General features: G+C 68.2%; 1 protein-coding gene across 6 annotated transcripts in view; it reads right to left on the bottom strand.

The window, feature by feature from the left end:
- The window catches only part of GPSM1 (G protein signaling modulator 1), a 35528-nt gene that overhangs the window by 10121 nt on the left and 11188 nt on the right, over positions 1–14219 (bottom strand). For 5 of the 6 annotated variants that reach the window (XM_010810552.3, XM_002691658.6, XM_059891892.1 and 2 more), the window contains exons 2-11: positions 12677–12898; positions 11552–11687; positions 10736–10878; positions 10384–10507; positions 9878–9993; positions 9390–9545; positions 8242–8350; positions 7146–7269; positions 1233–1303; positions 370–549 (exon numbers count right to left, since the gene is read on the bottom strand). In XM_010810552.3, coding sequence (XP_010808854.1) covers positions 370–549; positions 1233–1303; positions 7146–7269; positions 8242–8350; positions 9390–9545; positions 9878–9993; positions 10384–10507; positions 10736–10878; positions 11552–11687; positions 12677–12897 — 1380 coding nt within the window. In that variant the 5' untranslated portion in view covers position 12898. Of the gene's footprint in view, positions 1–369; positions 550–1232; positions 1304–5486; positions 5600–7145; positions 7270–8241; positions 8351–9389; positions 9546–9877; positions 9994–10383; positions 10508–10735; positions 10879–11551; positions 11688–12676; positions 12899–14219 lie in introns of those variants that run through there. The other variant, XM_005213459.5, reaches the window with a different exon arrangement.

The raw sequence follows: 14219 nt of genomic DNA, 5'->3' as shown, positions 1-14219 counted from the left end.
GCCCGCCCCACCCCCTGCGCCCCCGTCTGCCTGCCTCCCCCATCACCCGGCCCGTCCATTCATCTCTGCACACTGTGTCCCCAGGACGGGGCTGCTGACTAGGCCTGAGGACCTGAGCGGCACCCTGAGCTGTCCTGCAGACCCCTCCTGGGCTGCCTGCAGTCCCTGCAGTGAGGCCTCCTTCCGGCCAGTGAGTCAACACTGCACTGAATGCCCTGGCCTTTCAGCAGGACCTGTGTCCACCAGGAACCAGGGGTCAGCAAAGACCCACGACCTCAGCCCCTGGAGAGACCCCGGCCTGGCCTCCAGGCGGGCGGGGCAGGGTGGGCGGTGGAGCCCCCCACCAGCGCCCGGGGAGGGGTCACCTACCGTGCGAGGCAGCTGCACCCGGACGTCTGCGCTGTCCAGCGGGGAATGGCTGCCCTCCCGCGGCCTCCTCTCAGCCGCGTCAGGCCCTTCTTGGTACTTCCTGCTCCTCACGGGGAGAGGGAGCAAGTCCCTGCTGGGCCCCCGCCAGTCCCCCGCGTGGTGGCTGTCTCCATTTTGCTCCTGAGGGGGGAAGGCTGGGCATGGCCAGTGGTTCGAAGCAGCACTCCCCAGCACGGGATGCAGAGGGTCGCCGACCCAGGCGGAGACACTCAGGTGCCCGAGGGAAGATAACATGAGGGGCCTGGGTGGCCAGCAGGCAGGGAGAGGCAGGGCGGTGCTGCAGGAGCTCAGATTCCCCCCTCAAATGTCCACCTTCCCAGGCTGAATGCTGGGTGACCGTGGGCGGCCCTGAGCCTTGTCTGCAATGGAGACCAGCGTCCAGTACACTGTGGGAACCAGAGGCTCCGAGACAGCAGGCCATGGCTCCAGGGCCACACAGCACCCTCCCCTGGGGGGGTCCAGAGCGCCAGGGCCCACTGTTCCACCCGAGCAGACAGGGATGGGGGCTGGCCAGGCCGCGGGGGTTCTGCCACATTTAAGGACCGTGGCTTGACCCTGGGGGGTGTCGAGCCTTGCTGGCCGGACCAAGGGGAGGGTGAAGGGAGCCCATGGAAGCCATGGGGCCTCCGGGGGCCTCTCTGGGCAGGGGGGGCCCGTGCAGGGTCCTGAGCCGCAGAGGGCACATCGGTCTCCCTTGGCGAGGACCAGATGCGGGCATGAGTCCCAGCGAGTGTTTATAAGCTCAACACACACCCCCAGGCTGGTCACGCCCTGTCCCTCAGCGGCCACAGGTCCCTACTCACCCGCTCCAGGGGTAGTCTCAGCAGGTCCCAGGTCTCCGCACTCAGCCTCTGCGTCCTCTTGGGTCTGGCCCCTGCAAGAGAGCAGGCCCGGTCAGCTGGCAGCAGGTCCAGGCTTCGAGATCAGCCAGTCTGGGGGCCAGGGACCACCAGCTCCCACCTCCTAACCCACGTGGGGGCCAGCGCAATGTCCACACAACCTCCGTGCCCCGCCTGGACAAGTACCCGGGTGTCCAGAGGGCGCTGACCGCACAGGGGCCAGGCGGAGTCTGGCTCGCCGGCCCATCCCACGCTCCAGTTTCCCACCGAGTTCTGGGCCTGGCTCTTCCCCACCGGCCTTTGCGTCCGCTGTTCCCTCCCCAGGATGCCCTTCCTGCGTCTGCACAGCCGTGGGCCTCAGCCTCCGCTCTGTGGCTCCCGCATCCTGCACCCTGCCCACACGGCAGAAAGCCCAGGTCCTCCCGGGGGGGCCGAGCAAGCACGCCTCTGAGGGCCCGGCTGGACAAGCCCAGGAAGTGCAGGGCGAGGGGCAAGCAAGGCCTCGGGTGGTGGTGGACACTCTGGGGGTCCCGTCTCTGGCCTTGGACCTGTTAACACCCTGTGGAGCTGGGCGCCCTCCTCCCCCTCCACGGTCAGACGGGCGGGCCAGCATGTTGCCCACCCCCCGTGCAGGGGAGCTGTCTCAGATGCCCACTGAGCTGCAGTCATGAATGTGGTGGGCTGCCCTCCGAGCCCCACAGCACCCGGCTCCCTGTGAGGCTGAGCTGCCCTGCGGACACCTGTGGCGAGGCGAGGGGAGCTAGACTCAGAGGCCGCGCCGTCCAGCCCCTCGTTGCGGCCAGGCGTGCACGCCACGGCTCATGGCCACGGAGGGCAGGGCGGGAGCCCCCAGCCTGGCACCCCCGCCCCCAAGCCTGGGCCTGGCTCCCGCAATCGCACCCACCGTGGGGGACACGGTACGCAGAGGGGAGCCGATTCTGGCGGCCAGTCATCCAGACCAGTCCAGACTGAACAAACGGAACGTCCGGAGCCTCACAAGGATGGGGCAGGCGTCCCAAAGCAGCTGGAGGCGGCGGCTGGACTGCCGTGCCCTCCTCCCCGCCCAGGCCCCCAGGGCTGGAAGAAGCTACCCCCATGCCCCACCCTCCGCTCCCCAAAGGCCGAGTAACATGCCGGCCAGGCTGGGGACACCAGGGGTCCTTGGAGGAGCATCTGTGGCCACCGTCCCAGAGCTGGGGAGGGAGTGGCTGCCGCAGCCCAACCAGCCGTGCCAAGGTGTCCGCAGGCCTAGGACCAGGCCGGCTGCCAGCCCCCAGCCCTGCTGCCCAGCCCCCACGGTCAGGCCAGGCCTGCTGCTGCCCCCATGGAAAACGGCAGCCGGCCGGTGGGCCTCTGCCAGGCCCCGAGCCAGAGGGGCATAGCCTCGGCCCACGGCTGAAGGAGAGGAGCAGAAAGAGGGGACCCCGGCTGCCCATCACGCCCACACAGGGAGTGAACAGAGCCAGAGGGACCCCTGTCCCATGGCGCCTACTCACCCCAGCCGGCAGAGCCTCCTCTCAGCTGCCCTCACCCGACCCCCTCGAGGCCCCACGAGGCTTCCCCAACCTGGACGCCGGGCCCCAGCCCCGCACGGCTGCTCCTGTCCCGCCCTGGCCCCCACCACCAACGGCCCCTCTGAGCCGCGCCCGGCTCCGGGGCGGGCCCCTCCATGGCCCATGTGGACGACAGGCGGAGGGCCCTCCGGCTGGGCCGGGCTAAATGCACCCTCTGTCTGCACAGTGCATTCTGAACCCGGCACTTCCAACGGTCCTAGGGCTGAGCCGGCCCTGACTGGGGACATTCAGGCGCCGCTGGCTGCCTTCCTGCCCTGCCCACCCAGGGGTCGGGCCTGGAAACTTCCCGAGGACCGCCCACCACCACCCAGTCTGAGCCCCTCACCCTCGTTTCTGTCCCTACTGGGCATCTCGACACACCTTGTTCCCACTCGCGGGTCTTTTAGCTGCCCAGCCCAGGGATCCTGCTCCGTCCTTGCGTCCACTCCCCGCTCCTGGCGGCTCCACCTTCGGAATCCGCCCGGAACCGCCCTCCCAGCCCTGCCCCATGGTCCCTCCTCCATGCCAGGGCCCGAGAGGTGCCCGAGTTCTGGGCTGGGTCTTCCTGCTTGTGGGACCCTGCGGGACACCCCAGCTATGGGGGTGGGACTCATACACGGTCCACAAGGCCCCCGCCCCCTCCCCTGCCGCGGGGCCTTTGCACGGCTGTTCCCTCACCCAGGCTGTGGTTCCTCCCTGAGCTCCAGGCACCCTCCCTGCCCTCCTTCACGTCTTCACTTAAATGTTGTGTACAGATTGAAAGTCTGGGTCCCCCAGATTTCATATGCTGAAACCCCAGACTCCTAGCCAATGGTCCAGGGGGTGGGGCCTGGGAGGTGATGAGGGTGACTGAGGCTCACAGAAGACAGAGAGGCCCTCGGGGGGCACACCCCCTCCACACTCTCAGCCCCACCCCTACCCGTCTGCAATGCAGGACAAGGCCCCCCACAGGACCCCACCACATGGACGCCCTGCTGCTGGACGCCCAACCCCCAGAACCCTGAGAAGTAAGTGTCCGCCAGCAGGCCACCCTGTCTGTAGGCTTTCTTACGAGGCTCGAGCTGGCCGTGACAGCGGCCTCTGCGTGGCTCACCTACTGCTGTGTTTACGGCTACCCCCGCCCCACCCCAGATCCCTAGCCAGCCCCAAAGCACCTGTAACATGACTGGCTTTCTGCACGCGTCACTTTTTATCGCCGCTGCGGCCCTCAGACTCGGAGAGAACCCGGCACATAGTAGGTACTTTAAGAATGGAACAGGTAGCAAGCATTCACTGAGTGCCTACTGTGTGGGGCCGTGGGCAGCTTCACGCGCTATCCCCTCTGGGCCGTCCCCAGCAAAGAAGGTCCCGGCCATGGACCAGGACGTGGACACGTGGGCTCAAAACAAGGCAACAGCCTGGAGAAGGCCACAGAGCCCCAGGGCGGGGAGCCAGAGCCAGGATGGGCCGTCAGGCCACAGGCGGGCCTGCATGGGGCAGTTGATAGGGCAGGAGGGCCAGGCTGAGAGGAGCCGGAGAGGAGACAGACATGGGGACAGGTGGGCACCCGTGGCCCCACGGCCCTGGTCTGTCCATCACGGGAGCCTGGGTGGGCTGCAGGCCACTAGCTGAACGCACAGACGGACAGAGAGCTGGTCTTCAGCCTCCCAGGACGTGAGTCATGCCCTTGTCCCCACCCAGCCACCTTCCCGGGATGACCAGCCGGCCTGCTTCTCAGACGTGGACACGGTGGCTCAGCGAGGTTACCTGGTCAGCCGGGGCCAGAGCCCGCAGCCTAAGCACTCACTCAGACATGACACCAACATACACCCCCACCTCCAGAAATGGCTAGGCGTGGTGTCCAGGGACTCCAGGGGTTCTGGGGCCAGGGCACCCCGAGCAGGGCCCAGAGGGTGAAGGGACTGTGGTGGGCACAAGCTGGGGCAGCGGGGCGGATGGGCATCCCGCAGAGGGGGCAGGCGGGCAGCCCCCCAGGGCTCGGGACTGACTCCCTCATCCTGTGCACCAACCATGCCGCCAGGGGTGCAGGAAACTGTCTGGCACGCCCCGCCCCCCGGGCGCCCTACTGGAATGGGCAGGGGTGGGCACACCAGGCACCTGGGGAGGACAGACCCTGACCAGGGGCACCGGCGGCAAGGAGGTGGCCCCGCCCACCCAGACTGGCTCTGGGACCTCTTTGCTGGGGTGGGGGCAGCGAGGGCCGTGAGGGTCACGTGCACTGAACCCAGCTGACCCTGGGTCCTGCAGCTGCACAGTGCCCCAGTCTTCATCAAGGCAGGGAGGAAAGGCCCTGAGGCCTGGCCCCCAGCCGGCCAGTGACCACCAGGCCCGGCACCACCACGGGCCTCGCCGGTGTCACGAGGCCATGCCCACCACAAGGGCTGTGGCCGGTCCCCCCGACCCTCCTCCTGGGAGGACGCCCCTCCACCAGGGCTGGTTACACCTCCCCTCACTACCAAGCTCTGGGTTTGCAGCTGTACCCCCCCAACACTCCCCATGCCCAAGACAGTTCCCAGAAGACAGTCTCCCAGCTTTCCGGAAACTGGGCCAGACCACCGCCGGTGCTCAGCATGCCCCGGAATGAACCGGTGAATGAATAAATGAACAAACGATGCCACTCCTGCAGACAGCGCTGCCACGGCCCCCGCACCCCCGCCAGGCTCACCGGACCCGGGGTATCCTCCGGGGCTGCCTAGACTCAGGGTGCTGGCCTGCCTCCAGCAGCGGCATCCCCGGGCCCCCAGATCTGCCTCTGCAGGCCTGGGCCCTGCTGCCGTCCTCCCGAGAGGACAGCCTCATCCAGCGTCTGCTGGCAGCCGGGCGCTGGCGGCCTTGGGGGAGGAGGCTTCCGGGGGCCCTGGCGGGGAAGGATCTGGCCCTGGGCTATGCAGAAGAGCAGGCGCGGGGAGGACAGAGGCCGCCTTGTTCCCGCCCCACCCCGCGGCCCCCTCTTCTCTGCCCGCCTGGAGGAGAAGGAAAACACCAGGAGAGCAGACGGCCGCTGGGCCGTGCCTCCGGGGGAGTCCTTCCAGATGCTGGGCCTGGCCCTGCCCCCACCCGCTGCTGGGGTTCCCAGAGGGCGGTCCCATAGAGCAGGCATGCCAGGGGGCTCTGGACAGAGCTGCCACTCTCCGGAGACCTCGCCTGCGGAGAAGATGTCAGCGTGCACAGGTTGGGATGGGGTGGGGAGCGAGAGGAAGGGGGGGCCATACTGCATCCCACCCTCAGGGGCCACAGTGCCCCCAGAATGAGGGCGGCGGAGGGTCCCAGAGCCTCTGCTGCCTCCCTTCCATCGCAGAGGGTGACGCGTGCCCCCGGCTTCCAGACTGACCACTGTCACAAACCCGCCAGTGTTACAGCCCAGAGCCCCAGAGACCCGACACGGCAGCCAGACGGGCCAGGGGGCTTTGGAGGCCGGGGTAGGCGGGCCCCCAGGGAGCCCAGCCATGAGGGACTCGGGGCTGGACTCCCCGGAAAGTTGAGAGCCACGGGTGGGGGACTCCGTGAGCTGGACGGGAGAGGACGGCTAACTGCCTGTCCAGCTCCCGCCCCACACCCCCTGCAGTGTGAGAGGAGCATGGGGCCACCCCTCCCCCTGCCTCTCCCCTCGCCCCTCCCCTTCCTGACCCCCCGTCCTCTGCCCCCCAACACACACTTTCTAATCTATCTACCTGGAGAAGTGTCACTGACCCACACGGGGCGAGCCCACCAGTGAGATTACAGGCTCTACGGCGATCAGCCAGCCTCAGCTGATTGGCACCCCTGCCTCTGGCCGGTTGAGCCCCCCTTCCTCCTTCCAGCAGCCCCGACCCCGCTGTCCCTACAAGAAGCCCTCCCCCAGGCCCAGCCCCCCTCCCTGTCCTCATACCTGCCCTGGTGATAAACCTGGGGGGCTCACTCAGGGTGACCCCAGGCCCTCGCTGCCCCAGAGGCAGAAAGGACCAGCCCCGGGCCCCCTTGCCCCGCAGGGACCCTGTCTGTCTGTCACCACTTTCCATCTCTGGATCCACCTTGCCCCCAGCACCCCATCATTTCACCCACCCCCAACTGTGAGCTCCAGAACAGGCAGGTTCCGTCAAAGGCTGACGCCCCCTGGGCACAGGGGCTCAACACCTTCTGAGGGACCCCGTCCCTAACCTGGCAGCTCCGTTAAACGTTCTGCAGTCTGGGGGTAGACCCCACCGAGCCCCCCAGCATGAGCCAGTGCCTACCGACTGCTGGTGGCCAGCCCGCCAATCCCTGCCCTCCCAGGCCCCCACACCTGAGCTGAGGTCAGAGCCTGGGGCAGGAGGCATGGGACCTCCCACTCTGGCCCGTAACTCACCTTGGGCCTCATAGCCGGCCAGGTCTGGCTTCTCCGCGGCCGCCGGGCTGGCCAGCCGGCCCAGAGCCAGCTGCAGCTGCGCCACGTTCATGCGGGCCGTGAGCTCCCCGCTGCGGTCCCCGATCTGCAACCAGGGGGGCCGGGTCAGTGGGCCCCCATGGGACCGCCACCACCCCAGGGCTCCAAGGGCACCGGGCCCCCCGCACCCAGAGGCTTGGTCTCCCGGGGTACGTACAGGAGCCTTCTCGTGAGCTGGTGGCCTTTCTCAGCCCCGCATCCCCGAGAGCCCTGGCGAGCACCCTCGTGGCAGGGAGGCCTCGTGCTTACCCGGAAGCAGGACACAGGAAGGGCGGGCGGGGGGCCCGAGTGCAGCTCCAGGGCCCCCCCAGCAAGGCCCTCCCCTGACCTGAGCTCCCCTGCCCGCCCCCCACCTCCTGGGCACCTGAGGGCCTTGCTCACCCCTGGACACAGGGCGGTGGTGGGTTTGGGCAGCACTGGGGAGGGAGGGGACCTGGCTCTGCGCCTGGGGCTGCTTCCCAGAGGAGGGGTGGGGGCCGAGGAGCGGGAGGGGTGAGGCGAGGAGGGGCCGGCCGGGAGCCAGGGCCCACCCGTGCCCACCGACCCAGGGGCGACCCTGGTCACAGTGGGAGGGCCTGGGTGGACAGGCTCACTTCCCTAGGAAGGTGCCTGGTTGAGCGGTCCCAGGGAAAGACCCTCCCCACAGGGTGGCCGTGCCTTCATGCCCGGGACTGCCCCTGGCAGGTGACTTCCACTCGGCTGTTGGGCGCAGGAATGCCGCGGCCCAGCCTGGCGCAGCTCCATCAGGGACAGGAGCAGCGGAGAGTGGCTTTCCAAAGGCAACACTAACACTCGGAGGGGCGAGAACGGGCCCCCGCTGCCCCCTCCTGACCGTCTGGCTGCAGGAAAGGAGGGGCCACCAGGCCCCTCACGGGGTGCTGGGGCCCCTTCACAGGAGATGGCGACCGCCAGGAAAAAGTTCAGGGCACACAGAGGCAATGTCAGGAGCGGCTGGGGGAGGGCTTCAACGCTGGCAAAGGGCAGACTCAGGGCTGAGGGCAGGGCAGGCCCGGCTCACCTCCTGGGAGATCTCCAGGTGCTTCTTGGCAAAGGTCAGGGCCTGGGCCGGGCTCCCCATGGATACGTAGGCGTTCCCCAGGCTCCAGCATGCCCGGCCCTCGCCCACTCTGCCAGGGAGGGAAACTGAGTCCATGTCTGCCCACCAGGCCCGCCAGCCTGCCCACTCAGTCCCACCGTCCTGAGCCCCCAGCCTCCAGGTGGTCAGGGTCCCCACCTTGGGAGGTGGTGAAGGATGGGGAGGGTCGGTGGTCCAGGTGTGGCCTTGACCACCCCCTGGTGGCCGGTGAGGCTCTCACCCTGGTGGCAGCAGTGACTTCATTCCCTTGGCTCAATCGTGTCCGATTCTCGACCCCATGGACTGTAACCTAACATGCTCCTCCATCCATGTGATTTTCCAGGCAAGAATACTGGAGTAGATTGCCATTTCCTTCTCCAGAGATCTTCCCAACCCAGGGATTGAACCCGGGTCTCCCTCATTGTAGGCAGACGCTTTACCATCTGAGCCACCAGGAAAGTCCTTGTTAATTTTTAAATTGAGGTAAAAGTAATATAACCTCAACGCCCGTAAAGTGCACGATTCAGTGGCTCCACGTACATTCACAACCTACGGCCCTTGCCTCAGACTACCTCCAAGACATCGTCACCCAAAAGTAAAACCACAGCCCCTTGTGAAGTCTCCTAGCAGGGCAGCTTTTCGGAAGACCCTTCCTCTCCTCCAGCCACGAGGGGCTCTGGCCTGTGGACTCTGAGCTTTCTTGCTGTAGCCACTACCCCCCAGACCTGCACGCACGGCTGTGAGCTTAGGGGTCTTGTCAGTTGGTCTGTGTCTCCGCAAAGACTGACGCGCACACAGATGTGGAAAGAGGGAGGCTGGAGGGGGGCGGGTATTGTTCAAGGGGGCAGCGGGCTGCGGACTGGGGCCCAGCCAGCCCAGCACCCAGGGGTCTCCCCACTCCCTCCCGGTGGGCAGTGCGGCTGACCTATGGAAGAAGACTGAGCCCCGGGGGGGGGTCTCCTGGTGGTCAGAGGCAGAGCGGGGCTCAGACCCAGACCAGCGAGCCGACAGGCTGCTGTGGTCAGCCTGGGGCCCGAGGGGGCAGTCGGAGCCCTCCGTGGGCCTGCGCCGCCTGCGTCCCCGCTGCACACCTGTCAGCCAGCTCCTGGGCGATGAGCAGGTGCCGGAGGTGGTACTCGGCTGCACGCTCGTAGTCCTGCAGCAGCGTGTACGTGTTGCCCAGGCTGTAGCAGGCCTGCGCCTCCACCGCCTGGTCCTTGAGCTGCCGGGACAGCTGCAGCGTCTTCCTGGGGGGGTGGGGCAGCAGGGGTCACCCAGGAACGGAGCGGGGTTCAGGATTCCCCTCCGTCGGGGGCCGGGGCATTGCTTGCGCTCCCCAAGCCCCCTTCCAAGGGGTAGACAGAGGTGGGGGATGCGGATCCAGCCCCAGGACCCCACGAGGGCATCTCTCTGCCCCGCTGTCGGGTAACACAGAGCACTGCCCCCTCAACCCACGGCCCCGGGGAGGCCGGGCGGGCAGGCCTTGTGGGGGGCGCCTCCCTGGCCTGGTGTCCACGCGCCCTCGCCCGTGCCCTCCCCGGCCCACCCGCTCCCCAGCCGGGCGGTGGCGGCTGCCTACTTGTAGTACTCAGCGGCCACGTCAAAGCGCCCCAGAAAGATGTGCGCGTTGCCCAGGTTGCTGTAGGCTCTCCTCTCTGCCGCTTTGTCTCCAAATTCCTTAGCGATGGCCAGGCGCTGAGGACGCAGATGCAAGGCCTGGGGTGGTCACAGGGCAGCCCGGCACCCGCCGCCGGTGGCAGGGCTGCACACCCGCCCGGCACAGCCAGCCCGACGTCCACGTGCCCAGGGGGCAGCCCAGGAGCCCCGGCACCCAGCCCAGGCAGAGCAAGGAGCTGGGGGCAGCCCCGCCACCCTGCCCAGGAGCCCTGGTACCCAGCCCAGGTGGAGCCAGGGGCTGGGGGCAGCCTGCCGCCCCGCTCACCTCCTTGGGCAAGGCCATGGCCTCTGGGAAGCTGCCCAGCAAAGGGCTGGGGGCAGCCCGCCGCCCCGCTCACCTTGTGGAAGGCCATGGCCTCTGGGAAGCTGCCCAGTGAGGGGCTGGAGGCAGCCCGCCACCCCGCTCACCTCCTTGTGGAAGGCCGTGGCTTCTGCGAAGCTGCCCAGCAGGTAGTGGGTGTTCCCCAGGTTGCCATAGGCCCTGCCCTGGGCCGCCCGGTCACCCAGCTCCTTCACCAGGGACAGGTTCCTCCTGGAGGCCCAGTGCGTGTGAGCCGTATCCCTGCCAGCAACGCCCCGCCGCCCGCCCAGGCCAAAGGATGCTGAGCCCGTGGCCCCCAGGGGTGATGCCCCCTAATGGGGGCAGCTCAGTGCTGAGCTCGAGGACTCTGGTTTTCGGGCGCCGAGGCCCGTCAGGCCAAAGCCAGGGGTGGGTGCTGTGGGGAGGGGGGCTGCCCGGGGCCCCGCCCGCTCTGCTCACTCATAGAACTCGGAAGCCCGGCGCAGTGTCTCGCGGACAGCAGGCGGCAGGTGCCCCGGGTCCTGTGCGGCAGTCCAGGACAGCTGCTTGCCCTTGGCATGGTACACATTGCCAATGTTGTACAGAGCCCTCGCCTCCCCGACCTGGGGGTGACACCGAGACCGGGGCTGCCTCCAAAGCTGCAGTCCCAAGGAGCCGGGCACCCAGACCCTGCACGCACACAGCTAGTGTTCCCACGGCCTGATTTGTGGTCCCCCCTGCCCCTGGGGCTACGAGTGCAAGGGCATCACCTTGTCCAGACACTAAGGTAGGGGTCACGAGGAGGGGTCTGTCCCTCCCGGGTCACCCCTCTGATACTCCAGCTAAGGGCTCCGGCTCTGCCACCTCCAAGGGGGCCCAGGCCGAGTCGGTGACCTCTCTGCGGTGGAGCCCTCCCACAGCAGTGATGTCATCCATACAGAGGAAGGGACGCTGACCCCACAAGGTCACCGGAGGACACTGAGCAGCCGTCAGGGGCCCAGCACAGCCTCTCTGCCCAGGCTTCCTCCCAGAGCCACTTCCACCCCCGCCGCCCCCTGGCCCAGCAGTAACAAGCACTGTCGGTGGACTCAGCGGAGAGGTCAGTGAGAGGGGAGCGGACGTGGAAGACGGGGGCCCGGGACTCAGCCCCACGGCCTCTGCGTGAGCCAGAAGCACCCTTGTTTCTGAACAGGGACCGTCCCCCGTCTTCCTCCCAGCTAGGGCGCCTGGGACCCTGGGTGGTGTCCTCTGGGGCCCAGTCCCAGCCGGGGCGCCTGGCCAGTGCTGCCTGCCCACCTTGTCCCCCTGCTCCTGGGCGATGTCCAGGTGCCGCTGGCAGCAGACGACAGCCTCGTCAAAGCGGCCCAGCACCTTGAGCGTGTTGCCCAGGTTCCCACTGGCCTTGGCTTCCCCCATGCGGTCACCAATGGTCCTGGGGGGCAGAATGGAGTGAGGGGCTGAACCGAGGACTGAGCCCAGCGTAGACCTGCATGAGGGCCTCGGAGGACGGGGGTGACCCCTGCAGTCCCTGGGATGGTGCTGGGCAGGGGTTCCGTGGCGGGCGGGCCAAGCCCAGGATGGACCCTCCACCAGGCCAGGTCTCGGTGAGGCCCTGGTAAAACCCGGTTTCAAGGCCGGGAACACCGGGAGCCTCGCGATGGGAATTCACCCTGTGGCAGCTCTGTTGGCGCACACGACCTCGGCTGGCTGGTCCCGAGAGCAGGGCTCAGGGCTGGAGGCGGAGGCCTGTGGCCAAGGTGCTCGGAACCGAGAAGCCCAGCCCCCGCCTAGGAGGTCTGGGGGCTGGGGTGGGGGGTGGACAGGGAGGGTCAGCAGGCGGCGGGGCGGGGCGGGGGGTGCGGGGGGAAGCTCTAGAAGCCAGAGGAGAATGGAGCCCCTGGGAAAGGGGGGCGTGTGGGAGGGCGGGGGTGGGGCCGGGGCCTGAAATGGGCGGGGCCGACAAGGGGGCGGGCCCCTCGAACAGGGCGGGTGGGGGGTGGGGCCGGAGCCTGAATGGGCGGGGCCGGCAAGGGGGCGGGCCCCTAAGGGCAGGCCACTCGCACGGGGAGGGCGGGGCCTGAATGGGCGGGGCCGAAAAGGGGGCGGGCCCCCAGGGGCAGGCCACTCGAACAGGCGGGTGGGGCGGGCGGGGGTGTGGCCGGGGCCTGAATGGGCGGGCCCCCACGCGGGAGGGAATGGGGGTGGGGCCGGGGGCTGAAATGGGCGGGGCCGACAAGGGGGCGGGCCCCCAGGGGCAGGCCACTCGAAGAGGGCGGGTGGGGGTGGGGCTGGGGCCTGAATGGGCGGGCCCCCACGCGGGAGGGAATGGGGGCGGGGCTGGGGGCTGAATGGGCGGGGCCGGAAAGGGGGCGGGCCCCGAGGGCCGAGCCACTCGCGCGGCGGGTGGGGACGCCGGCTCACCGGGCCAGCAGTAGGTCGTGCTTGTGGTACTCCAGCGCTCGCGCGTACTCTTTCAGGTAGAAGTAGGCGTTGCCCAGCTGGCTGTAGATGGCACTCAGCGTCTTCAGGTCTTCGGTGCCCACCTGCACGGCGGCCTCAAAGAAGGCCACGCCCGCCTTGAAGTCGCCCGCCTTGCACAGCCGCTCACCCTCCAGGGCCAGCTCTAGGCACGAGGCCTCCATCCTGGTCAGAGAGGACGGGTCAGGGGTCCCAGCGGGCCCCTTAACGCCATCAGGCCTGGGGCCCTGGCTCCTCCTCGCCACGACGGGGCCCCCCGGACGGCTGGGGCCCGGCTCCCTTTGGATGAACGCGCAGAGGCAGCTCTGGGTGGGGAGGCGAGCCCACCCCCAGGCCAGCACGCTGTGTGGCTCGCGGTGCCAGAGCCTCACTGCCCTTCCCCACCCGCCCCATCCCCAAGCCCGGGCCCCAGACTGCCGGGAGAAGGCATGAGTGCAGCTGCAGCCGCCCCTGCAACCGGAGGACACGGCCTCCATCCCGACTCCTGGCCGCTGGGCGGAGGGGCTGCCCCTGGGCCGGGTGCCACCCGCCACCCTCCAGAGGGGCACAGCGGCTTGGGGCGGGCCCTGATACCCGCTGAGGACGGGAGGCTCACGGGGTCATGAGATGGTCGGGGCCACATCAGTGGGAGCTGATCCCAGCCCCTTCCCTGTCCTGCGTCCTAGAGTGGGGCCCAATCTCCAAGCTCTCGGAGGGAACTAGGCTGTCCCTGTGCCAGCCTCCTAACCTCTGGGGGCAAGGCTGCATCTGAGCCGATGTCCTGTCCTGGGGCCAGAGGGGGATGGGGGGGGTGGCAGGCACAGAAGGAGTCTTGGTGGGGGGCCTGAACAGAGGGTGGGGACTCCTGCCACCCCACCCCGCTGAGACAGCCCGCAAAAGTGCGCCCCGGAAAGGTGGGAGACAGCTCAAGAACCTGTCCCCGTCCCCTTACTCCCACCGCCTTTGCGTGTCGCCAGAGCTTGTGGAAGAGTAATTTAAAGTGTGCTCGCCAAACAGCCGGCTGCACCCCCGAGCTCATCCCTGCCTCATTAGGACTGAGCAACGACCAGGAGTTACCGGGGGAGCCAACGTTATTTCCCTAAGAAACAGGCAACATTTTCTAGGCCAGTGCTTCTCAACCGCCCTATCCAAACGCCTCTCTGAGACAGATCACAGCGCCCATTCGCGCTGCCCCTGGGTCGTCGAGAAAACCAGGTGACGCCTTGAGAACAGGCTGGGACACAGCTGCGAACCCCCCGAGAAGCCGAGCCCTGTGCCCTGCACCCCACAGGCTCAAGGCGTTCCCCGGGCGGCCCCCCACATCGGGGTCACTGATCCTCCCCTCCCGGAGGGTGCAGGGCCCACGCCTGGGGACCCCAGCCTCTCCGAGACTCAAGCAGAGCCCTGCAGCCTCTGAGAGCTGGAGGTCAGGGACCCGGCCTTGAGACCCGGCTGTCAGACTCGTCAGCGTGTCCCGCTGACAACACGCCCGCCTCACCGAGCGCCC

This window comes from Bos taurus, chromosome 11, assembly GCF_002263795.3.
Source record: "Bos taurus isolate L1 Dominette 01449 registration number 42190680 breed Hereford chromosome 11, ARS-UCD2.0, whole genome shotgun sequence".
Lineage (NCBI taxonomy): Eukaryota > Metazoa > Chordata > Mammalia > Artiodactyla > Bovidae > Bos > Bos taurus.
This window is presented reverse-complemented; position numbering and strand designations above follow the sequence as displayed.